This window comes from Sinohyriopsis cumingii, chromosome 3 (genome assembly GCF_028554795.1).
Source record: "Sinohyriopsis cumingii isolate HCF-2022 chromosome 3, ASM2855479v2, whole genome shotgun sequence".
Taxonomy (NCBI): Eukaryota; Metazoa; Mollusca; class Bivalvia; order Unionida; family Unionidae; genus Sinohyriopsis; species Sinohyriopsis cumingii.
The window spans coordinates 39,397,929-39,425,645 of NC_142963.1; the positions used below are offsets into that span (position 1 = coordinate 39,397,929).

Consider the following 27,717-nt stretch of genomic DNA (forward strand, 5'->3'; position numbering starts at 1 on the left):
AACATATACATTGATTTGCATTATGCGTTAACAACCGGCTATTACCCTCGCATATGCTGTAGCAATAGATTGAGCCGGAACTTCAAAGGCGTGAAACAAACTTATTTTTTAATGTGGTGAGGAACACAAAAGCGCGAAGCGAGTGTGTAACCACGACGCTATCCAGGCAGCATGCAAAGCCGTTTAATTGACTGTCCGTTTTCTTTTCTCCTCTCTGCTTAAAGGCAGACATACGGAAAAAGCCTGATTGATTCAAAGATGTAGTTAGATCCTTTCCAAGATTAAATAACACATAAATAAGTAAGATTTTATTTCTACTTTTGTTACGACTTATTTCATTTATTAATATACGTGACTAAATTTTAACGTACTGAAGAAACAAAGCGAAATGGAAAGCATCTTCAAAGTATACCGATGATAATGCAATAAACGTATTACAGGCTGCCGAGGACAAATCACGTAGAAATGAATTCCATGGTACTAATAGGAACTTCCTATTTTCCCCATGAATTGACACTATTCAGCTAGTCATATCACATAACGCCTTAGTTGTATTTCAGCTATACTTCGACGTTTTTAATATATATATATATATATATATATATATATATATATATATATATATATATATATATTAATAGGAGACAGTTAAATACAATCATATGGGGAGTACGCTGATATTATCATCTATTTAATGGAGTTTTTTTAATAATATGCTTTAAAAAATAATTATAGATATTAACTGCAAACTGTTATTCAGTTACCTGCACAAACGCCTTTATTAAAAATCATCTGTCAGCGCATTCTATTGTGCTCAACATGTGAATCCAATTCATTAAGAATGAACCGCAAATAGCCCTCACATATTGTTCGAATTTGCAACATTCCTCCGACCTCTATTTTATCACTGCACACACTACACGGCTTGGCATACCCCACGACCGAAAATAGTGGACTAACAGAAAGATAGCAAACAGATCGGATTCCCTTGTGTGCGCATGCGGGATAGGCGTGTTGGTCTATTCCAGGAACCATTTGCATCGAAGCGATATCGGTTCACCTAACCAAAGAGCTCAAAAATCCACAAAACAGAATGGTAAGTTTTTAATTATAAATCACCCTTATCAATTTTATTCGTAGAATTCGAGAATTTGAAGATCGGCCTCTTGGCGTAACTTGTCAGTTGCCTCCTAGCTCTCATGGAGTATGAATAGTATTGAGGATGCCATTCAGGAATGTAATATCAACAATGCTACTTCTTCCAAAAAATTCTTTTCTCCTTTTCTCATAAATTGTATCGTTATTCTTAACTTTGAAGCAATTTAACAAATGTATCTAAATTGTATTTCAGTCGTAATCCTAAATTTAAATTGAAATTATTGTATATGAATGTACTGATGAGAACACTGCATGTATATTTTGATTTCCTAATCTGGTATATCACCTCTACAATTCACATCAATTACCGAAGAGTTAACAGTTCCCTGATATTTTTTTCGTATTTTTTTCAGACGGACTTCAAAGTTTCAGACAAGCAGCTGAATGGTGAGTAAATTCTACATGTGTTATCCACAGAAATTTTACGCGATTCAAGAAGATATCCGGATGTAGGGTATCTTTTGCATTAGAGTATGAAGACCAAAATTCTTCGTTAGATCCAAACCCTTGGATTATTTATATTTATAGAAATGGATTATTAGAATTGTTTTTATACTGACATATTACGTTTTAACGAATTAGGGTGGAATACAGTTACAATGGCTGTTTTTTTTCCGACCAGGCTTGCATTCTATACACACATTCTTTGTTGTATGATGTGTAAATGCATCACAGTGCAGTGACACTGTCTGGCAGACGTATGAATCAATTACGAGTACATGTGGTGTAGTAATAGTCTTGTCATATTAAATTTACTGAATACAAATTATATATGTTAATAAGTGAACACAGACATATGTATTCAGCATTGATGTTTGCCTTGAATAATCGGTGTGTACATGTAATCTAACAGCTCGCTCCACTGAGAGTTGCAGCTAATTCCGGTGCGACTTCGTGTGAATGATGAGAAGTGTGTTTAACGGCTAGTATTTTCGCTTAAAGGGGAGAGCGGAACAGTAAAATAAATAGTTTACAAGACGATATCTGCCTCTCCTCAAGAGGTTCTTTCAACATCTCGTTTAGTCTAGTTTTCTTATTGATGACCGCTACTAGAGAGGCACCAAGAAAGCACCATGTTTAGTGGTCAGGCTGCTCTGAGATTGTATATACATGTGCTTGTGTGTAATGGAACAACGTGTGTTTCATTGGAATATACCAATTATCAGTTTTCCTGCTTTGCCCCCCCCCCCCTTCATTATCTGCCTGTAGTCTCAGTAACATAGCTATACGCAGAAACCATATATGGCGCGTGCTGATACCGTGTGAGCTAAGCGTTGCTAATGGCTACAAGCCTCGCATTGAGATAACAGTGCGTTGCATCGTCTGCTTGCAAACTGGTTCTTGCATTTCGAAGTATTACTGTCGATCGCTCTAAAGATTGATTATTTCTTGCACTACTGTCACAAACTTTTGAGATAATTGCTTTTTGTAAAGGGCCACAGCTGGAGGTAGTTTTACATTTGTTTTTTTATTTTCCCCATGTCTCGAGGGTGTAGCTCCGTTTTGTTCATGTACACCAAAGCTAGGTAACCGTCTGTTTAACATCGCCCCAAATATATCATAAGTTTTCATCTCTGTGTGTGCATAATGTAAGGTCCAGGTTTTCGAGTCTCCATTTCAATCAAGTATCTTTTCTTCCAAAATAATGTCAAAATACAGCATTTGATTTGCAAATCTTAAGGAGTCAATAGGATTTTTTTTTTTAAAAATGTATTTAAACCATTATGGAATATTTAATTAATTATCTAGTTAATTAGTAAATTAGTAATTAATGATACTTAATCAAATGATCACTAAGTAACGGATTTGAACAAATATTATACATTTTTAAGACTTTAGTGAATCAGTGAGTCAGCTGTTATTCATTGGTTCCAAATTCATTATTTAAAATCCATCAAACGAATAGGTACTGGCGGTGGATGGTCGAAGGTCCTGACCTTTACAGATCTCGCACATCTCACCCCTCTCCATGTGGATTCTAGTCTCGGTTCGCCCAACCTGGGCTTGTGAGAAAGCTTGCCAGTTGCATCGCCTGAGTCAGAGATTCTTTCTGGGTTCTCCCTTAACTGATATATACTGGTCTTTATGCATAGCCTGCCATGTGCTGAAAAAATGGTGTTAAACCCACACAACTAAACCAAACCAACAAGTCAAACAACAGGATGAAAACAAAATAAAAGTTAAATAAATCTCATTTACTTTCAATGAACATAAGTTTATAATAATATAGTGTCGCCGTCGTTGAAAGCCACAGGCGAAATCCGCTACTCTCTTTTTTCATCCGTGATTGTCTGAGATACGACTGTCGTTTATTATTAATATGCATAAACCTGCTTGATCACCGCGAGCTCGGAAGGCTGAACCAACAGGGACTTTTATTCTCAGTGAGTGAGTCAGTAAGATTTTCTCCTCGAAGGACATGTCTTACTGATCGGTAAAAGGTTGTTTCGTATCAGAGTTAATTTCACTGACTCGTGGATGACTTATTTGTTTTTTTTTTATTCGTTTATCGTCCGTCAGTCAGTTAGCAAAAGTTTATAATTGCTACTGCTCACAAACTAGTAGACGATTGCTATAAACCTTTACACGCATTCATCCCATGATCTAGTTGGTCTTAAATGAAAACTTCGCCGCTAATCTAATAACCAGTATGGCTGCCACCTCGAAGATCTGAATCTTGTTATCACAACTACTCCGAAATCGATAATCATCTCAACATGGGATTTTAAATTTTGATCGTGTCTGGTTAGTTCGAAATGAAAATGGTGCCGAGTTCATGTCCAATGTGGCCGCCACAGTGACCATTTTTAAAACCGTGTTATCGCTTCTTCTGCAGAACGGAAAGTCACATTTGGCATGCTGTTTCCACCAGAAGACATACTATGATGTCCAGTCAGTCTTAAATGAAACTGTTGTTGATCTGATGGCCATATGGCCACAGCAATCATCGTCAAAATCTTGTTATGGATGGTCATATCAACATGGGATGTTTAGTTTGTATGGTGCCAATATGGTATCCAATATGGCTGTCACAATTGCCATGTTGAAAATATTGTTATTGCTAATCCTTCTGAGTAAAAAAATAATGTTACCATGGGATTTTCACTTCTTATGTCATAAAGTTGGTCCAAAATGAAAATGGTGCAAATCTGATGTCCAATATGGCCACCACATCTGCCATCTTGACAATATTGATATCTTCCTGAATGAACAGTTACATTGGCGTGTGTTTTTCGCCTGAAGACGTCTTATGATGTATAGTTGGCCAAAATCAACATGGGGTCAATCTGATGTCCAATATGGCCATCAATTCTGCCATCTTGAGAATATTGCGATCACTACTCCTCCTGAATGGATGACCGTATCAACATGGGGTTTTAACTAAACAACTTCATATGATATCTAGTTGGCCCTGATAATGACATTCAGATATTCATGTGCTTGCCACAGTGACCATGTTGAAAATCTTGTTATCGTTATTTCGTCCAAATGAATGTTCATATCGGTACGATATTTTTTGTTGTTTTTGCAAAGCTTATTATGATATCTAGTTAATCGTGAATGAATACGGTGCCGATCTGACTTCTAATATGACTGCCACAATGGCCGTCTTAAAAATCTTGTTGTCACTACTTCCCCATGATGGCTGCTTACATCGACATTCTGCTTTCACCAAATTACATCTTATGATTTCTTGTTTTTACTAAATAGAAATGTTGCCAGTCTGATATTGAATATGGCCACCATGCCATCTATATTGTGTCAATGGGATTTCCACCAGGAGATTTCTTATGATGCATAGTTGGTCCCAAATGAAAATGGTCTCAAGGCGACATCCAATTTATCCACCACAGCAGCTAATTTGAAAATCTTGTTATCATTGAAGAATATCAAAGATAGCTTCAACAATCATCATTTAAAGAAAGAAATTGTCTTCATCATTTTGGTTTTATTATTATAATGATGTTTCTTTCAAAGAAATCGTAGATTTTAAAAGAAAATGCCATCATCCAACATGGTTTATAGTTGATCGGACGTTTTAAGACGACTTTTAACTTTCGTTGTTTGAAAATTCGGATGACTGATATACTAGATAGTGTTTGACTCATTGCTGATAGCTATCATAAAGTCGTTACTCGAAGACGAGAATAAAAGAAAAAAAAAAGGACAGGAATGAAGAGGGAACTGAGTTTGATTCACGCAGTTGCATCTGTTACATGTCGATTGTTGTTATATGTAGTTACTGTTTTTCTTTGTTATTCAGTTTGAACATATTAAGTAAGGGCATACACTAAACAGATTGTCATAACACTGACTTCTTAATGCTGAGCGCCAAGCGAGGCAGATGTTAGTACCATTTTTGTAAGTCTTTGGTATGACTCGGCCGGGGATCGAACCCACGTCCTCCCGCATCCAAGGCGGACGCTCTAACCACTAGGCCACCAGAGTGGTCGATTAATTTGGTCAAATGACGAATGGTTATTTTTTTTAACCCTACTCACCCCAAGTAGACATTATGAGAAGTATTTTGATGAAAACCCAGTATCAATACAACCATCCTTTCCTCCACCAGCTATTACTGGCCTCCATGTTTTAGTCTGTCATTTGCGGAAAAATGGCGATAAACACACAACAACAACAACAACAACAAGAACTATCTATTCAGGAAGACTAGCAATATCATGATTTGTAAGATTACCAATGTAGCCTACACCCTGGAGGTCTGATACGACTACCCGTTCAAGAGGAATAACGATCAAATTATTTTGTTAAGATGGCCGCCGTAACGGTAATGGTGGATGATATATTGGAATTTTTTAAAAAAAAATTAGGACCCTTGTGACGAATCTGTGTGTAAGGTTTAATTGCAATTCTAATAACAGTTTAGGCGGAGTAGCGATGCAAAACTTGTGGTAATTGACGGATATCGGTCGACATGCCATCGCATAAGCGTATGTGATCTATGACAAGATGAACTGTTAAAGAAAGAGAAAAAATAGAAACAAAACCAAAAACTTCAAATATTGGCACTATTCCAAATATGTTTTGAGTCATTTTGAACTCTAGATATATCAGAAGAATATTTTTAGAAACTTGTTTTTTTTTATAATTATAAATAAATCACTCACACTCATGAATCTTCAAAGTGTAAGGGCCACAAGGAGAGTAAAATAAGCCGCCCCTCCCTGGGTTCTGCTTTCTATTCTATGTTGACGCCGGTATCGAAATTTAGTACAATCCAATCAACATACGGGGATTAAATTGAATGCCATTTTATAACCTGCCTCTACTTTCAGTTGGTTATCAGTAATTTGGTAGTAACTTGATGCTGCGTTGCGGATCAGTGATACTTTGGCGCACATCAAAATGATATACAATCGTTTACAGATTCAACTACAAGATAAACGGCCATTAGCATGTTGGAAGCCTGTAAAATAATGCCTTTGAAACAAAACTCTTATCAACTTTGCAATTTATTTGGGCCTTGCTTATCATCTCGATCATTAAAAACAATTATTACGCGTAGTACCTTTTGAGGAATGTATTGAAAATCCTTGAATAGAGGTCATGCACCCAACATTGTATCTGCTGCTCTTTGGTGCGAATAAACAGGAACATATCGCACTTCTATTGTAAGGTGCTGTATTTGTAAAAGGTTCATCTCTATATACTCCCCCTTCCCCTGCCCCTTCTTCTGATATATCTCGAGTTCACAATGACCCAAAATAAATTTGGAATCGTGCTCTCTCGCGAAGTTCTCTTTAGACCGCAATCATATTTGCAGAATCTATTTATTCTGAGTTTTAATCCCTGTCAGTTTGGCTTGATCATTTTGAATTTTCCCCGTTACTGACTTGTTGCAAGGTGCATGATTAGCATAGTAATCTTGCAGACGTGCTACTGGCGTATTTAATGAGATCGATGTCTGACATACCCTACCGTATATACTCGCTTATAAATCTAATTAAATTGCAAACAGCAAAAGCCTTGACCTGACGTATCATAATGTGCCTAAAGATTAGGTTTTATGTTATTTGTTCTACTGATTACTCATAATAAACTGCACAGAACCACATTATGCGATAGCAGATCTGTATGTGAAGTTTGCAGAAGGACTCGTCTTATAAGCGAGTACAAACGGTTCAATGGATTTAATGAAACACGATCGCCCCTTCAAAAAAAAAAGCCTTTCTATGTCAGCTTTACTTTATGTCCTTTATATATCAACATCTGAGTAAAACATTTAAATAATTTACAGGATATTTTCGTTCGGTTGTAACACTTTGCTTGCTTTATTAATATATGATGTTCTATCCGCCATGCCATGTTAGATAATTTTGCTATACCGTGTCTTTAATTGGTGTGATTGAAATTATGTAAATTGTATATGCCAGCTCGTTCCCCCTAGCAGTTTTAATTTACTGTATACTATTAACAATGTAACAAATAAACATGAATGAACTGAAAATAGGAAGGCATACATGTAAGTTACATCCGTGATGTACAATCATCTTTCATGGTACATAATTCAATCGTAGCCATCTGAAATGGTAAAAGACGCGAACAGATATATTTTGCTACATACGTAGCTATTGTTCTTGTGAGGTTTTAAAAATAATTTTCGTATCTTATTCATATTTCAAGTGCATGCGCATTTACAGCAAGGGTGACTCATGTTTGCTCCGGACGAACCGGCGTTCCCTCCCCGGTGCGCATTGCTTTTGGACAGCTTAAATGCAAAAATACCGTGAACTCCTCGAAATGATGCCTACCAGCCCCCCCCCCCCGGGTGGATGGTACTCGCGGCCGGTTGTTCGTATCGCCTGCCCCTTGCATCCGTATCCACAGTAAATTTGAATATTCGTGGTAATACTACTCGCCAAGCATTAAAGAGCTGTTTGTTAACACGAAGTAATGACATCATACATTTGTGCAATTTTTTTGTACATAAACATTTAAAGTTCGCAATGGATCACAATAAGTGTGTCTCCTTGTAGCCCAGAAGTAACAATGTAAGTTTTACTTCTGTCTGTGAGTAGGGCAATAGTTGCTCAAGACAGTGCACACCAACCAATGCATTATGTGCTTTTGGATTACGTCGGGTCATAGCTATGCAAACAATATCATTTTATTAATGCTTAAACATTTATCATGCAATCAATAAAATTTATCATATTTTATGGGAATTTTGGTCCTCCACAAGGCTCGGCCCGCCCCGCTGCCCCCACTGTTTGTAATATAGCCGCATTAAAAATTGGTACTGGAGATTACACCAAAAGAAATTATATCCTTACTTGAATTTAGTTTAATCTAGTTTTATCAAATTTTATTCCCATATAGGTGGTATATATGCAAAATGAAAACGAAACACATTCACAAGAAATGACATATTCCATTCCCTTATACCACCCCCCCAACCACAATAGAAGGGTGTGTATTAAATATTAGCATCCCATCATGCACTGCGATCGTTCGCTCACTCAGGGGGCAGGGGCCAGTTTTATGTACAAATTTAATGCCGCATTCAGCGACCTAATATAAAAATCATAAAAAATCAAATACACAAGTGAGGTCAAAAAGGTCAATATTTTTGGATACCTATATTAAAACAAAGCATAAGAATATTATCCACTTAACCAAAGAAGTCAATGGCAGTTCATAGCAGAAGTTTATGCACCCTAACCCCAAATTTCTACCCACAATTTTCATGTCCGAAGGTCATTTTTGTCACCATGTGATGCTCACAGTGCAAACACAAACCCTTTTCCTTGATGACAGTTCTGCAAAACAGCGTGTACTAAACAGGTTGATGCAATTGAAAATATGTTGTTATGCACGCCGTTTTTGAGATATTCTACTTGCCCCAAACTCATGTGTTTACTGCTATGGGAGGCTAGCTCTTCTTCCTAGCCGACTATTGGTATTTCAACAAATTGGTACATAAAACCGGACCTGGGTCACATTTTATTCGCAAGCACATTACAAACGTATGATAGCAACTTTAATAGAAATAACGTAAATCCAGTAATTACTTTATAATTAATATAAATATAAACAAAGTTGAAAAATAAACAACTATAAATTGCATAAAATAATCATTGTTGTTTTTTTCGTCATCAGTATCGGTATAGTAATACATAATCACCATTATCATCATTATTCTTGCTGTCGTTGTCGTACTATTAGATATGTAAAACAGATACACAGAATATGTAAAGCAAAGACGTTTTTACTGCATATTTATGCACTCTAATAAAAACATAATGTGCCTCAGTAACGTTACGCTCTAGGTGTTAAATGCACTAATGTCAGGGGTAATATAAATATTAAAAGCAATCACTCGTTGACCTCACACTCTTCCAATTTTCGAGTGGTTATTCATACAAAAGCACCCTTAATTCTCGCACAATTTTCGTGGCAACAAGGATGGTTTCAGTGATGTGACTTTTGGCAGTTCTAATTTCTTAAATATTGCAAAAACTATTTAAAATAAATTTGCTTAAATCCACATGTATTTGTGTTAATATCAGGGTAACGTCAGAAACTAAAATCGACTTAACTGGATTTTGGCGCTGGAAGTCGCGACAAAGTAGGGTACGTTTAACATTCTCCCATTTAAATTATCTGCGTAAGATGTCGTACCCAACTAATTGTCGCAATATCTTGACGTGACGCATATCCGCTTCGAAAGGTATTTTGCCGTAAATGCTCCCGAAATTCACATGGAAAGGCGCATCAGATTCGCCGAAGTGGCAAAGAGACAATCCGTAGCAATACTGATACTGGTTTGGGTGCAGCATGTAAGCTTTTTTGTTACAGTAGTTTCTGTTGCCTTAGATGCGTCAGTCGCAGATCGGTGCAGACTTACATTCTTACATATGTATATGCGTACTCAGTGGTACGAATTCTATGCTAGCATGTGTATTTACGAGTCCATTTAGGATTTCAATCTACGTTACATTTAGAAATTTCAATAAGTTTACATAATATGATTCTAGGTGGGATTAAATTCACAAGATCTGTATCTATGGACGTTTTGGCAATAGTTTTAATCGCAAAGCATCACGCGTGTAAGGGTTACTTCAAATACATTATGGTCAGTTGACTTGTAAGGGAAAGAACTTGGAATGGCATTAGCCTGTCCGGCCTTCTCTTGCAAATGAGTCTGAAATTGCACCTATGATCAACATAGCATGACAGACTGGTCACTGTCTTTTTTTCCTGAACGCAGTAGCGTTGATACATCAATATTATACACCTGCCCAAAATTATAGAACTATTCCTGTCTAAACTTGATTAGCAGACCTATTTCTCCTGCTCCATTCCGATATATTTTTGTAAAGTTTATTTTATTTTATTTCAAATCAGCAAATAAATAACAAATAGTGATAAAACGAAGTTATTATGACAGATAATTACTGATTGTGTGCGGCATTATTTATTTTGCGGGGGGGGGGATAGCAGAGAAGAATAATCACTTAGATATAATGAATATTTTCTATGGTACCATCGATAATACTGCACAGAATCAAGAATACGTAACCATCCTAAGAGAACTGGTTCCGTGCGGCAACTAGTGCAGACCCTCAATTCACGCCTCCGCCTCTGCGCCCATCCCCACCCTAAACCACCCGACAACACACGGTTCCATCAGCCCAGTCATCACTTCGCCTCTAAAGATTGGAACGAAATTCTAAAGCTACACTGCACCAACCAGCTCTATTGTAATCCAAAGTATCAAATGACAAACTGAACCAGTGTGTATGTTGACTTGTGCAGCGTAAGTTATTTACAAAATCATCTCTATGTAGTCTTTTCGTTTTCTTTTAAAAACGTAAGAACACAATGACGCTTAATTCTTTGTCATATTTCAGATGCTCATCAGACCTTCACCCTTTTTGACAAGAAGGGCAACGGACAAGTGTTTACTAAAGATCTCGAGAACGTCTTCAAGAGCCTCGCCTTAAAGGTCGAAGACGACAAACTTAAGATTTGGGCTGATGAAGCAGATGAAGATGGTATGATTCTTTGAGTGTTTTACCACTGAACTCCGACAGTTGAGGCATAAAAAACAGTAATAAGTTTATGAAATTTTGAAACGAAGTGTTACTTAAAATTTAGCTCACAATTTTCTGCATGCCCTAATTTATATGGACAGTCTATCCCTCACGCGTAGAAAGAAGACATTTCAGAATGTAAATTTAACTGATACTTTCGTTTCGTCTTACAGACACATATACACAGTGCAAACAATATTTGTGCACTTTGTAAAGAAAGCAAGATCGGAAAAGTGTGTATGATTTTGGATTGTAAAGTAGCTTTAAAAACGTTTGAGTCATGTCGCTACGATGTCTGCAGTGTGACACTTTATTGTGATGTCGAGCGCTGTCGCAGACATGTAGCATCATGTCCAACCCAGTCACATTATCCTCGCACCTGGCCGACCTGTCCATAACATTAACCTCTTAATGCTGAGCGCCAAGCGAGACAGCTAGTACTATTTGTATAAGCCGTCAGCACGACTCGGCCGGGTTTCGAACCCGCGACCTCCCGTATCCGAGGCGGATGCTCAAACCACTTAGGCAACCGGAACGGTAGTACATAAAAGCAAAAAAAGGAAAAGAACCCCTCCCCCCCCAAAAAAAACAACCAAAAACAAACACTAGTTCATTCAGTATTGCGCAATGTTGTTGTTGTTGTTGTTGGGTTTAACGCCATTTTTCAGCACGATAGGCTATACATGGCGGCCAGTATTAATGGTGGAGGAAGAACCCGGAAAACCCCGGAAAGAACCACCGACCCACGAGAAGCTACTGGCAAGCTTTCTCACATGCCCACATTGGCTGAATCTTAGACTCGAACCGCCGCAGACAGAGGTGAGATGGCAGTGATCCGTAACGAAGAGCGCTTTAGACCACTCGGCCACTCGGGGCCCCATTGCGCAATGTACGCATTAATGTGTTAACAGCAATGATAATATTTTTAAATTAACACAAAATGTTTATACAGTACAGTGACTGACCAGTTCAATCTACTACAAACCGCACAGAACCAGATAAATACCGATAGATTTGGGCCTGTGCAGTTTGTAAGGAGTACTCAGTAGAAAAAAAAAAAAAAAAAAACAGCAGTGGCCCTGATCTGTAGGCACATTATGCTACAGCAGATCAGGAGCTATGTTGTTTGTTCGATAAGCGATGATATACGGTAATGATGCTGAAATGTTATGTCACTGCAGAACAAAAAGCACTTCTGAGTGAGCTGTGATTTTTTTTAATTGTATTTTCAGCCGTTGGTTACATCACATGGGAACAGTTTAAACCTTTATTTATAAGAAAAGTTAAGGAAGATGAAGACGAAAGGGAACTAAGAGAAGCTTTCCGAGTATTAGACAAACAAAATAAGGGAGTTATACCCGTAGAAGATTTAAAATGGATCCTTAAAAGCTTAGGTGATGATTTGACAGAGGAAGAAATTGATGACATGATTGCTGAGACTGATACGGATGGTAGCGGAACAGTAGATTATGAAGGTAAGAAAACGTGTTGTCTTCACGGTAATAGTTGCAGTGCATTTACTTAAAGTAAGTAAACAGCATAATGAAGATTTAGAAAACTAACTATTTAAGGTCAGTGATCCAGAAATGGGAAGATTGTTTTGAACTATTGGTTTGAAATTACCACTTTTCAGATGATTTTGGTAACATTTTCACAAGTTTTTCTTCTAATATAAAACTAGAATTTGCCATATCGATGTGCGCTTTATCGTTTTTCAAACTTACAGTGCAAAGTCACCTTCATAATTCCCCCAAATCAACACTACATTAATTACAGTTTCAAATAAATAAGAATGTTATAGGAAACTATTCAGAACTTTCCACATACCTTTCGTAATTCTAACGATAAATATGGTACTGAAATGTCTGAATACGCAAGAAACTCAGTGTTTGGGGAATCAAGATATACATAAACAATGTGTTTCAATCTTATGACAGTTGTCGATTTACTCAAGTGGCGCTCTACTGTTCAGTACTTTGCATAGAATTAGATTGTTAAATAAAAAGAATTTCCTCTGTTTTCCTCACTGGTTATACTGGCTATTTTAACAAGAACTTGTATATCTTAGGTATTGTTAAAATAACCTTTAATTTCCATTTATTTTGGTTTATGATTGACGGGAGTAACGCAAGTTATAGAGAATATAGCCTGGTCTTACATCAGATGTGCACCTATCATTTTCACTTCCTGGACTTCAGAGACAAATTATAAAAAGAGCCGAAAACTATGTTACATTTTATAAATTTGGTAATTCATTCATTGCACTTTCAGAAGCTGGTATTTTCTAGTCTGGTCAGATTGTTTTTCCCTTTTTTTAAAAACTACCAGATATAGTACACTTAAGATGTAATTCAGACTGATTTATCGAGCACAAGGTAGCAGTCAGTTTGGTTAGCTGTACGCCTAGGTCATGTACGATAACCTGCGCTCTAGAAGACCAGCGTTTGTGGTTGGTGAAAGGTAAATTGCTGTTGTGAAGATGCTCGATACACAGTGGAAACTATTTTGCCAGGGTTCGCACGGTTGTGAAAAGTCACTGAAAGTCACCGAGCTATGAATACTTCATTTGAAGACCTTCACAGTCCTTGATTTTTTCACCAAAGTCATTGAAAGTATTTGAATTTGAGAGATTTTGCTTTTTTGCTTTCAAGTCATTTATTTAACGTTGAAAGATGATTGGAAGTACAGTTTGACTTTTCCATCATCAGCTAGACATTCTGTAATTAACAGAATCCACGGGAAGTTATTGAGCATTTTGTATAGCGTCACTTTCACATAATGTAATTAACGCATGCGTATCCGTTAACTTCACCACATGTTTTCGCTAAGCATGGATGGTTAGTATGCAACAGACTTTTTTAATGAACGATCATCGCAATATGCCTGGAAAGTGTGCATTCAGCAATAGCTGACTGCAAGATAAAGACTCGATTAAGTGGCTGAGAAAAGATGCTATCTTCCAATACAGAGTGCTTTGTGTAGTGTGTAAGAAAAACATCGATTTTGCAGGAATGAGCATTGCTGCCTGACGTTGGATCTATTAAAAATGCACCATCTTGACGTTCTGATGTCAGCATTCATAGGGTTAGCGCAAACAACGTCATTTAATTGTTTGACAATGCTGTCGTCTGCATCATGAAAGCCAGTTTGAAATTGTAACCAGGTTCTACAAATCAAATGAGTGACCATGGGGGGAGGGAGCAGATTCCGTTACAGAATTCGTGCAAAGCAATGATGTGCGGAAGGCTGAAATATATATTATGGCTATCAGCAGTTTTTTTCAGGTAGGAGACAAACAGGCAGATGATGCCAAGAGATATAGACAATTATACTAATTCCCCAGTCAAATAAACTCGGCAGAAAAGGACAAGAAAAACAGAAATAGGAGAAGAACATCTAAAGAGCAGTGTTTAATGTTTGTGCAAAGTTACAATGACTTTTGTATAATTCGCGTTGCATAATGCATTGCATTTATTTAGATCAATGTTTGCTTTTTCTCATATCTTCAAATTAGCAACTGGAAGTAGATAACTTCGTCCTGAGAGTAGTCACTGTAAACTGAAAAGTAGTCGTTAAAATGTCATTGAAAAGTCGCTGGATTTCAGCTCTTCTTATCTGTATGAACCCTATCTAGGATCAAGACCATTAAATATTTCAACTGTTTGTAATATACTGAAGAATGAGATGAAGTTCTGAAAGGTTTATGAAAGATCTGTCCCGCATTTATTGACGACTGATCAAAATTAGACTCGGGTTGAAACTGATAGACGAAGTACTCGCCAGATATGAAGAGCGTAACAAGAGAGATTTAAATCACACTGTCATCTGGATTTACTGTTCTGAATCTCAAACAACAGAAACTAATAGCGTTTGGAACGGAGAAAATCAATAGAGACCACAAATCTTTCGACGGATTCGGACTGTCAAGAGAGTTCTATAAACTTTTTTTTATTGAGGCTGATGACTTGGTCGTCTAGGTACCTGTGTCTGACTCTGCTAGTGGTTTATGCCTCAAATTGATGCCAAACGTTGAGGAACAATATAGAACCAGCCGTTCGTGCTCCGGTACCTAAGCCATCCGTTTACTAGATGGAAACGCACCAAAACATACATCCATGACAAACATTGTCACATCCTGCAGCCCTGAATTTGCTCCACGTGATTTGTGGCTGAATCTCATGTAGAGATTGGCTAAGGTGCAGACGATCAGACAGCCCAAATGCGACTGGAAGTGTAATTTTTCGGGGTATTAACAACGTAGAAAAAGCGAATGCAAAATGGCGTTTAATAATTGGATATTTAGACCGAGAAAGTCTTTGGAGGTGCGGGGGGGGGGGGGAAGGGCTTGGGGAGTGATTTTTATGGGATTTCCTAAAGAATGGGTCACTGATAAATGTTGTGCAGAGCACTATTTATCATAACGTTTTAAATAACCCATCTGCGATTGGAATATAAGATATACGATGAAGATGTTCATACGTTTCCTCAACAAGTTACATGTCTTAAAACTAATGTACAAAACTATGCTTTTTTAATTCGGATGGATACCTTACCAATAGTTTGAGTAAAAGAGTAGAGCGACAGATACATTACGCTAATTTACATGTTTGTATAATTGCTTGATCTCCCTCTCCGTGTGACACACACACACACACATATACATCTACATATAAATGCATATATATATATATATATATATATATATATATATATATATATATATATATATATATATATATATATATATATATATATATATATATATTGCAAAACAAAATCATCGTTTTGTTTGCATTAATGAATACATGTTATGCACAAGTAGAAATATTCGATATAAAAAATAAATAAAAACCACATCAAATGTTCAGATTAATGGGTTCATATCATTCAAGCATGTATAAATGGTGTTCAGATGTTTATAAAAACCTAAGGTTTTTCTTGGATTGCGGTTGTAATTGCATCCTGTCCAACAATAACAAACTTTTCAAAATGTGTAGTATATAGAAATGCGATTTCTGAAACGTAGTAGGTATTTATTTTTGGCATCACAACCTTGCAGATGAATGTTAAAACTGTGACTGTCAATCGAATCACAGTAAGTGCAGAATCAAAGCTGTGACTATCAATAGGACCATAGTAGGTACACATTTAAATCTGTGACCATCCATCGGACCACGGTAGGCACACAACTTGACATGTGACCATCCATCGGACCACGGTAGGTACACAACTTGACATGTGACCATCAATCGGATCACAGTAGGTACACACTTAAATATGTAACCATCAATCGGATCACAGTAGGTACACAATTAAATCTGTGACCATCAATCGGATCACATCAGGTCTACAATTAAATATGTGACCATCGATCGGTTCACAGTAGGTACACAATTAAATCTGTGACCATCAATCGGATCACAGCAGGTCTGCAATTAAATATGTGACCATCGATCGGTTCACAGTAGGTACACAATTAAATCTGTGGCCATCAATCGGATCACAGTAGGTACACAATTAAATCTGTGACCATCAATCGGTTCACAGTAGGTACACAATTAAATCTGTGGCCATCAATCGGATCACAGTAGGTACACAATTAAATTTGTGACCATCGATCGGTTCACAGTAGGTACACAATTAAATCTGTGACCATCAATCGGATCACAGTAGGTACACAATTAAATCTGTGACCATCAATCGGATCACAGCAGGTCTACAATTAAATATGTGACCATCGATCGGTTCACAGTAGGTACACAATTAAATATGTGACCATCAATCGGATCACAGTAGGGACACATTTTGACTCCAAACTTTGAGACTTGCAGCATTTATGTTCACTGACACGGGTTTATCACATCAAGGTATACAAATTATTCGCGCTGCTATGTTACATTCCTATAGATTAAATTCATCTCTCTTGCAGAGCTGGATGTTGTTGAGTATAAGAACCTTGTCTTAGGGTCGTAAATCAGTTTATGCATATCCAGTATCATAAAAGTGGACAGAAGTCATGTGGGTTCACCGAAGAAGAAGAAAAAAACACATTTTCTTTCTTTACCCATTTCTTTTTAAATCGGAGAATGTGATTCTACCTTGATATCTCTTCTCTTTTATCGTCCCTTTTATCGTCTCTTGAAAGCTTTACCACATGCAGTTCAACCCTGCAATTACTCGACAAGTTTAGTCATCAATTCTTTCGGAAATGACTAATTTGTATAATATATGTATCCGTTTGTATTTGACATTTTAATGTTTTGTCTGTATATTTCAGTGTTTTCTTGTTATAGCGTCCAACAATACATATAGAAGATATGTGGAAGTATTTTTAGCTGTCGTCTGTGTTCTTGAGCGTTCCGCAGAATGATTTAACTTGAACTCGGATCTGTTTATTGCACTCTCACAAGAGACATTAAAAGTGTAATAGAACATTTTATATAAGGCATGGAATCTCAGCCATATATTTGTGATGGAACAATTAAGGAACAGTGCATCAAATGGCCGTTTTCCTACACATGACCTTGACATAGCTAGATACTAATTATTGTCTGATATGGTATAGACCTGTGTAAAGTCTTATGAAAATATCGGAATAAGAAATAGACTACTGATTTATTTCATTCCTTCGTGTAACCTTGACCTTGAAACATTGGGTATGACTTAGTACGCGTGTTAAAGTCAAGATATATGATGGGCCAAAGTTTCGTTAAATTAAATGCATTCATTTAAAGGTCATATTTTTACAAGGATATACGTAACTGACTTCATTTTCCTTGCCATGACATTGAAATGTTAAAGCAACGGTCGTATCTCTGGTATATTGCACACTGTCTAGCCTCGTTTTCAGTAAATATCTTCGGTGATTCTAACGTTATGCTCCTAACAAAGTTACAAGTCAGAGCTTCCTTTTTCCTTGCTGTGACATTCAGTTGTTTCACAGGGCACTTATATTGGTATGCAACATCGTTTATGCGTGGCATTTAATTATCCAAAGGTGCATTCAAATATAGTCCGTGGTTCAGAAGCCGTTTTCCGTAGGAGAAGGGTAACAAGCACATCATTATATCTTCCATAGCCGTGACATTGTTGATGAGAAAAGGGGCGTGGATGTGGTACGCACTACAATAAAAAATCATGTTGTATACTTTGAAAAAGTTTTATGAAAGTCTGTCCAACTGAAATACGGATGTATGTACGCCCCACTAAAGAAACGGTGATAAAGATAAATTTGGTCTCAAGCCTCGTCAATGTCAAGATTTTGATTTTTAAATTTTTATATATTTTATAACACATTGTATGTCACAAGATACCTATCGGTCATAGCTTTCTGAGTAATCGTCATAGCGAGAATACATGTACTAGATGACGGAAAAGATTCGGTCCTCTTGTACCGTATTGTGCATTGAATCTGAATCACTCCAAATTACCGTACTCCCCCCTCCCAAAACATTTCGTTATCACATCAAAGGTGTTATAATATTTCGTGTATCATAATATCAGCGGCTTAATCCATTTTATGTCTTGCAGAATTCAAAAGTCTGATGTCGTCTGAATGAGCTAGCGATGAGTTTCCAGCTCAAAAAGAGCTCTTCCACTTTGCGCCTATTCCATGATCTGTATGTAAAAGGAATATCAACCATCTTGCAGCAAACCCATTTCAAGTCAAGCGAAACCTTGTATACTTCCCATTTTATTCAAGACATGTCATAATGCAAGCAGCACTGTTGTTCTTTACACACCAGCATATATTTTAAAGCTAAACTAGTCTTCCCAATATACTTTACTGACATGCGCACTAACCGCCTGCTGTATGCCTGCTATTACTTCCGTTCGCTGTAATCACCGTTTCTCACAAGCGTTTCGTTCTGCTCTGCACTATCACTGCACTGCAAGTCCGTCCTGCGCATAAGCGTTGCCTGATAGTTTATGGTCTGCCTGACACATTTGTATATTATGTTTGCAGAGTTCAGTAACTTGATGCTGGCTTAGATGTGACGTCATTTCGGCCTGGAAAACACCGTCAGCAGGAGACAGCATCTAGGCCCCGTCCTAATTGTTTATATTTATTAACCTTTTTCATTTCATTTCTTTGTATCATTCATTACATAATCAGTTAAAACCAAACTTTTATTGTTGCCTTTATATTGCGTAATTTTACAGCTAATATGTATGGTAAAATAGTGGTCTAGTCAAAGCACGAATATTCTACGTAACAGCTTTTTTTAAAAAAAATATAAATTTCTATACTTTTATTGATTTTCCATTAAGAACATTGAGCAGTGACGCATGGCTAATCACTACGGCTGATAGATAAGGATTTCTTTTGGGGAAAAGCGAAACTTCAGTTGCTTTTGATGGATGAATCTTCAAAGTAACTATCCTTCGAACTTACTTTACCAAATTGTTTAAAATTATTGGAGATAAAGTTTCGATTAAACTGAACTGGATGTCGTGGAAAATTTTGTGATGGGGGGGGGGGAATAATGCAGATTCTACAGCTGTTTTAGAGGCTTGCTTTTTAAAATGGCAATTCAAGCTAAGTTTATCTGCAGAAAATTTACTAACAAGGGCTAAGTTGAAATTGTCCGAAATTGCATTCAAACTTCAAAGGACTTTTAAGATATGCCGTTGATATGTAAGAAATTTCATGTGATAAATGTAAAAGTCTCAACGAATTGTATTATCCGTTCTTCAACAGGAGTATTGAGATATAAATCTTATCCATTTGGAGTTGATTACAAATAGATTAGTGTCATCATTTAGTTTGAAATTAATAATGAAGATCTACATGTATCAGCTGCAGAAAAATGTACGAAGTCCTTCAGTTTCTAATATTTTGTTTATTTTACGGAACGATTTAATTTTTGCCTTTCTACACAAAACTGAGTTGCCAGTTCATTTATTTTATACATTCGTGGTATGCTGCATGACTTATAGCTACATATATTAACAAAATATGTCAATACAAGCTTCGTGTAAATGTAGCAGACATTTACCATGTACATTGAAACGTATTTCAGAGTAACCTTGCACGTGTAAAGCTCACATTTCTATTACCCCTCCTTTTAACAAGTTTCTGTTGATTAGTTAACTTTCTTATATACTTGCATATATACTTTCTTAAAGTTTGGGAAGACTGTCCAAAACTGTAAAAAAAATGTAATTATGTATAATTATTGAGTGTGTACGAATAGTGTGTATACCTCAGTTGCTGTAAAGATCCGAATGAAAGATAATTATTTCGAAATAAAGGCTGTTGAGTTAATGAATGTATCTTTTGCTTGTAAAATACTAGCCTACACCCAGCCACACTTTATTGTAACACATTATTGTACATCATAGCCATTATGAACTTACTTAGTTTTAAACTTTTAGCATAGTATGAACTCATATTTGACAGAATTCACGAAGTCATACGCTTCAACATAGATCATAGAATGAGTTAACTAATGCAGTTTAGCAATGGCCATTGACGTATGCAGTGTGTAATCGATTTTAAAGTATCATTACTTCAGAAATCCTATACAATAAAATACTCAATTGTCAACATTGAACATAATTGTAAAAATAATGACTCTCAAAAATTAAACAATATACCTATGTGGTAACCATTGTTTGCAAACATTGAAAACACACACACACACACACACACACACACAATGCGCACGAATACATATATTGTTTCTTTGTGGTATTATGAACTAACAACATAGAAGTATTTTGCGTAATATGGTGCGATTTGAACCAATCAAAATGCTTGTTACTAAAGGTTGCTACAGATTTGTAATTATATGGTTAGATCTTTAGCTGTAAATATCGCCAATGTGAACGGAATTAAACTTTGGCTCTAAGTCATCTAGTCTCAGAACATTTTGAGCACGAAACTCGAGCTGATACTTAAGATTCCAGGTAATGATGTCATACTTATAGTAAATCTGCATGATTTAAAATTTGTAAGGAAGTAGTGAAACAAAAGTTGCAAATACTTAGGTTCTGCAACTGTATCTTTATTTTGACTGAAGTTATATACTAATAACTTTTTTTTAAATAACTTTGAGCTTTAGATTCAGTTTTGATCCTACAAAGTTTCCAGACATGAAAGGAAGATTTTAAGACTAAGCAACAAAAGAGAGTGCATTGCTATTGATGAAACTTTGCTGGCAGCGATATAAAGCAAAGTATGGAATATTTTGACAGTTCTAAAATTCTATTTTCTTGTGGAGGCCTGAAAAAATAAAGCAATATTGTGACTCGAAATTTTTTGGACATGCACTTGAATGGTTTCTGGAAAACAGAACTGGAATAGATTACTGGATGATGTGTCATTAGAGCTGACCGTTCGTCGTCCCTTATAATCGGGCAACAATTTATAATATATGTTTTAAGATTACTGAGCTGGAATTATCCGTTCTGTTTATTGATCGAAAATTTGACGATACACTATATATTGAAAAGCACATCAGCCTTTGGTAATAGTTCTATCACTTCTGCTTCTGAACTGATAGAAATATCTTAAAGTGGCGTGACAGAATTGTTCATTTTTATCAAATTATGATTGTCCTGCAAACATTATATTAGCCAACAGTAATAGGTAGAAATTATTCACTCCCAATAAAACAAGCATGCGGCGGTAGGAATGATGGTCTCAGATTTTCTCCTCAAATGCTTAGAATATCGGAGACCCACCAACGTTGATCTTGGTCTAGAAGCCATACGTCTGAGGAAATGACGTCATAATACACATACAATGTATACATCCTACGTAAAATCGGCGGCCTTGATAATAGTACGAAAGAACAGTACCAAAGAATAGTAAGTGTCCATGCCGAGTTGTTTAGATGGTTGAGGTATGAAACGTAAAGTCTTTGTTTCCTACCCACACATTATTGGGATATATTAAGTTAAATGTTCTAGCTCCAAGGTAGAACAAGAAAGACGAAAAACTACTTATAACAGACACGTAAGGCCACTGGTAATACTGAATTTAACTTTTACATTTTCGTACCTTGATATTATTATTATCAGTAATTATCTTGTCACAAATATCATCATTTAAAGCATGCAGTATTTGATTTATTATGTTACGAAGACTGTTCTTCAGGGTACTGCAAAGAATTGTTTCTTGTAATCTATGAAAGACAAGGTATTATACTTGGAGACTTTTATACAAATTTGTATCAACAATATCCAGCTTTTAACAATAAATAAAATTACACTATTTCTCACTGGCAAAGATGTTCCTACAAGATGACTAATGTAACGAGAACAAAACAGTGAAAATCTACTTGTCTTAGCGGAATAAAAAAATACATTTTTGTTTTAAGTAAAATTAATTTAAGGAGCGATAGAGCATTTAAATGCCTCTATACGGTCACAAAGTCAATTTTGCAGTATTTAAATGCTGCGTACATATCACAAAGTCAATCCTGAAGGCACGTAGTCGGTCACAAAGTCATTCATGTAGTATTTCAAGGCATATATACAGTGACAAAATCAATCCTGTAGTATTTCAAGGCAGTTCACTTCACAAAGTCAATCCTGTAGTATTTCAAGGCATGTACACGGTCACAAAGTCAATCCTTCAGTATTTCAAGGCATGTACACGGTCACAAAGTCAATCCTGTAGTATTCCAAGGCACGTACAGTCACAAAGTCAGTCTTGTAGTAATTTAAGGCACGTACACTTCACAAAGTCAATCCTGTAGTATTTCAAGGCACGTAGACTTCACAAAGTCAATCCTGTAGTATTTCAAGGCAGTACACTTCACCAAGTCAATCCTGTAGTATTTCAAGGCACAATCACGGTCATAAATTCATTAATGTTGTATTTCAAGTCACAAACACAGTGACAGTCACTACAGGGTCAAAATGTCAATCGTCTAGTATTTCAAGCAGGTGCACGGTCACAAGGTCGTGCCTGTAGTATTTCAAGAAGCGTACAGAGTGACAAAGTCAATCCTTCAGTATTTCATGGCACGTACACAGTCAAAAAGTCAAATTCGCAGCATGTCAAGGCATGTTTACTTCACAAAGTCAATCCTGTAGTATTTCAAGGCATGTACATGGTCACAAAATCAATTCTCTAGTGTTTCAAGGCACGCACACGGTCACGAAGTAATCCTGTAGTATTTCAAGGAATGTACACGGTCACATAATTCTTCCTGTAGTATTTCAAGGCACGTACACAGTGACAACGTTAATTTTATAGTATTTCAAGGCGCGTATACGGTCAAAAGTCATTTTTGTAGTATTTCAAGTCATGTAGACGTCACAAAGTCAATTTCAAGGCACGTGCACGGTCACAAAGTTAATTATGTAGTATGTGAAGGTTTGATTGTGGCCTGGGGTGCTCCCAATATTTCATTTAAATTATTGTAGAAGTCCCACCCAAGCTCGATGTTAGTTGCAAGTTAAATTAGTGAAAGATACATGTAAAGCTCCGAGCCCCCAGTCAGCAATGCCGACGGTTAAATACAAAAAAGTGAAATTCAACGAATAACAATTCAGTAGTCAAATGATTCAAATTTCCCAAGTACTCTTCTTCCGCTTAACCCTGTAATAGCCTACTGCAGTGCTGTCCAACCTTTTTGACACCATGGGCCACTGACAAATGATTTTCTTGAAGCCGAGGGCCGCAGCAGAAAATTGAAAAGCAACGACTATATAGCTGCTCGAACTCTGGCCGGCCATTTAAAATCAGCCCGCGGGCCGCGGGTTGGACAGCACTGGCCAACTGCATCACTTGATTATTAGTGTGAGATAGATTTCCACCTGTCCTTATATTCTACTCATATGTGTATTCTTTTCTTCTATTCCTCCCAATTCCTTTTCATCTTCCTCCCAACCTTCGCCAATTTCATTCTCCTCCTCGACTCCTTTTCTTCTCCTCCACCTTCTATACACCTTCTCTCCACCGACTAGACTTTGGTCGACTCCTACTGCTCTGCTAGTCTCACGTCCGTCTCCACCTCTTGGAGACTCGAGACTCAACTGAACCGGAAGTTTTGTCCCCTAAAAAGCTTCCTGTGAAAACACAAAGACGGTACAATATTTTTCCTTAGCCCTCTCATCTCACACAACACACAATCTATCATCAGATAACGGCTGTTACTTTTTTTTCGGTCACTCATTCATTCCCATTGAAATTCTCATACGTTCTTGTATGGTAAAACAATTTAGTAATAAAAGCACGGTATCAGTTACTTCTCATACTGACATCAGTTAATTGCGTCACATAAGTACATATTCTTAATTCCATTATACTAAACAATATCACAATAATCCGACGATTTTCTTTACATTACAACTCATACAAAGTACACAAATATTCAATTATCCATGCTCTGATATATCCGTACATCCATATTAACTAATCGTAAACACTTAAACCATTTTCCAAATTCACAATTCAAGCATGTGTAAATTCTAACATAGCACATGAATAAATGCACTAGTTTACTACGTAGTAACCTAATAGCGAATTACAAAATTAATTCTGACCACAAGCTAGCAATCTACATAATTCTTTACAAAAAGCTCGAGCCCAATTCTCAAGTACGCATGTAAATGAAACGCTACAAAGATAATTCTACATACTGAACGATGCTAGTAATTAAATATAACTACTACAAATAATTACAATTACAATGACGTAATATTCTGCAAAAATTGAGAAAATACTGACCTTTTTGAAGCTTTGTATTTCCTTAGAATATCGTATGTTTTACTGCCAAATTATAAGCGGCTTTCTCGGAGTAATCCTATTTGCACAGAAATCTTCGCAGGAGAACTAATGACATTTTGCTTACGAGTTAGAAAGTTTTAATTCTGATCTAAATTGTAATCACAGCCTCTATCTCATTTCCGATTGGATATCGCTGTGAACCGATCCAATCAAACTTAGCGGACAATATCGTTCTTGCTGTCTGTCCACGTGAGGATGGATGGGAATACGCCTCGTTCACTCCGCGGGTTTTCTCTGATCTCTAAACAAACCTCAACATGTAGGTGTGATACGGCAAGCATTGGACCAGTTGGCACGATATATCTCCTGCATCGATTCAATATTCCGCTCTCTTGAGGGTCACATTAACCTTGCGTAAGAGATTAACACTAGCCTGCGGCAGTCTTTATACATCAAACAAATGACCGCGGTACTATTTTCAAAACAGGTAGATTGTAGTTTATACATGTCTTTATAGCTGGGACTTAGCAAACGTTACATAGTATACATGTGATGTACACATCACATAGTCATTCCTGTATTATTCCAATGCACGTACACAGTGACAAAGTCAGTCTTGTACTATATCCAAGGCACGTACGCAGCCACAAAGCCAGTTCTGTAGTATTTCAAGGAACTTAAAGTCATTTCTGCAGTATTTCAGGTCACGCAAACGTCACAAAGTCATAACTGTCGTATTTCAAGTCCTGTAAATGGTACAAAGGCAGTCCAGTAAATGTGTTAATGAAAGGACTTGCTTTCACTCGTCACCATCACCAGGACATTGTTTTCATCTTCCTGCCTGCAAGAATTATGTTTCCATTCTGGGATGTACCATCTAAGTGTCAGCTTAATATAGGAATCATGGCTACTTTATCCTTGCACACTGCATACCGTCGTAATTTCAACGATTACTATAGCATATTGGGATCAGGCACGGTGCGATTCATACACAATTTGTCCTGTATAAGGCAAGAGCTTGATACCGATGAATCCAGGTCAAGAACGTTCTCCAGTGACACTGCAGACGTTTGCATAGAGGAAACAGTCTCTTATCGTTATTCTTACTTGAAAGAAATCGACGTTCATTATACCCCAACTGCTGATAAAAAGAGGATTTGTAAATAAAAAGAATAATAAAATGTACTCGAACATCCCGTGCAATTCCAATGGCTCGAATAAGGTGTACACCACAAAATCCCGCACATTAAACCAACATAATCGAAAGAATTATGTTAGAACGCAATTTAAATAATGTGCAACGTGTGTATGGCAGAAATGGTGTAAATTAAAAACCAAGTGAAAGTGTGAGCGAATGTTAAATGAAGGTGTTTAATTTTGCTAAAGAATTATAATCCGTCAAAAGATTCCACGACACTTGTGAAATGCTATTGACCTTGCACTTAAAGAAATAAGTATCTAGCATGACTCAAATGAAGCTATCAAATATTTCTTAAACTTTATTTCTTTCGAAATTTTAAATCTAATATAAACTTCCTTTAATGAAATTGGCTTTCTGGAAAACGTTATCAGAAACTGTGGAGTCATCTACCACATTGGAGAGTAACGTGTAGTTAATGAAATGTTGCAATGGTTTCACCCAACACAATTTTATGATTAAAGGGACTTAACTTATACTAGTACAATATCTTGATCGTCTTTAGAGTGCATCCGCTTAGAGTGCAAAAGAACTTGGTTATTTAACACTGAGACAACTCAAGTAAAGTGTCTTGCTCGTTCTGATCCTATGTAAGGATTCGAACCACAATCTTTCAGTTGTGAGTCCAGCAGACTAACAACTTAGACATCCCGGCTCCTCCATAAGTGGCCCTATACGATATCCTGGAGGAGGCCACATCAGGTCTATTGTATATCCCACGAAGCCGTAGTTTGATAAGCTATTTGCTAATAATCCAGATGGCGTGAATTACAATCCAGGGTCAGCTGGGAGTAAAATATAGATATAACAAACCAACCCGCAACAAGCAGGTACTGTTAAACCAAGTCATAAACTTGGGTATTTTGAAGTCACTTCAACCAATAGTTGTGACCTATGACGTGATTTAAATGCACTATTTGTCAACGTGATATAGACGCCTATGATTACGTAATTGAGCTTTTAGCAGAGTGAATTGCATGATCTGTTATTCGTAGTCAGTCTATCAACACAATTTTGTTATCGTTATTCATCCTAATCTGCTTGGAGGACTGCTCTGAAACTTTACACACACATTATCCCATCGTCTAGATGGTCCTAGATGAAGCTGGAACTACAAGCATGTCCAATATGGCCACTATGGCAGCCATTTTGAAAGTCTTGTTATTGCTATACCTCCTCAATATATGGTTATATCAACATGGTATTTTCACCCCCAGAAAACTTTTATGATGTCTTGTTAATTTCTTGAAAATCTTATCGACTGCTTCTACATGAATGGTTATATCAACATACGGTTTTCATTAAAATGCATGTTTTAATGTCTAGTTGATACTATATACAAATGGTGCTAATCTGAAGTCCAGTTTAGCCTTCAAGGCAGACACCGCACAGCGCCCGTCTTGAAACTGTATTCATTGGTACTCCTTCAGAATGGATGATAGTACCAACACAAGGTTTCTTATGTCGAGTTGGTCCTAAATGAAAATGGTTTTGATCTAAAGTCTAATATGGTCCCTAGCACAACCAAACATCAAAGTCATTTTATCGCTACTCCTCCTGAACGGAAAGTCATATTAACATGGAGTTTTCACCAAAATACTTCGTATGGCGTGAGC

The 27,717-nt window shown here is 36.8% G+C and overlaps 1 protein-coding gene and 1 long non-coding RNA gene across 3 annotated transcripts; one reads left to right on the forward strand and one right to left on the reverse strand.

Annotated features, from left to right (window-relative positions):
- The first annotated feature begins 938 nt into the window (after window positions 1-938).
- Window positions 939-20,484, forward strand: LOC149802735 (troponin C-like). Of its 2 annotated transcripts, none has more exons than XM_089952142.1 (5): window positions 939-1,096; window positions 1,512-1,545; window positions 11,034-11,177; window positions 12,449-12,691; window positions 18,747-20,484. In XM_089952142.1, exons 1-5 carry the CDS (start codon window positions 1,094-1,096, stop codon window positions 18,773-18,775), a joined length of 453 nt encoding a protein of 150 aa, XP_089808268.1. In that variant the 5' UTR covers window positions 939-1,093; the 3' UTR covers window positions 18,776-20,484. The 2 variants fall into 2 exon arrangements, with proteins under 2 accessions (XP_089808268.1, XP_089808267.1); XM_089952141.1 differs by lacking the exon at window positions 939-1,096 and adding an exon at window positions 1,124-1,237.
- A 1,126-nt stretch (window positions 20,485-21,610) lies between these two features.
- On the reverse strand, window positions 21,611-26,424 carry LOC149802736 (uncharacterized). The gene is made up of 2 exons (XR_016420088.1): window positions 24,904-26,424; window positions 21,611-24,242 (listed from the first exon to the last, which is right to left on the reverse strand). It is a non-coding gene; the product is annotated as an uncharacterized LOC149802736 (long non-coding RNA).
- Window positions 26,425-27,717: the final 1,293 nt, after the last annotated feature.

Excerpts from the sequence above, each read along its gene's own strand:
- LOC149802735 (XM_089952141.1), top strand. Across the intron at positions 1,546-11,033 it reads TTCAGACAAGCAGCTGAATG|ATGCTCATCAGACCTTCACC; the intron begins GTGAGTAAATTC and ends GTCATATTTCAG. Across the intron at positions 11,178-12,448 it reads TGATGAAGCAGATGAAGATG|CCGTTGGTTACATCACATGG; the intron begins GTATGATTCTTT and ends TTGTATTTTCAG.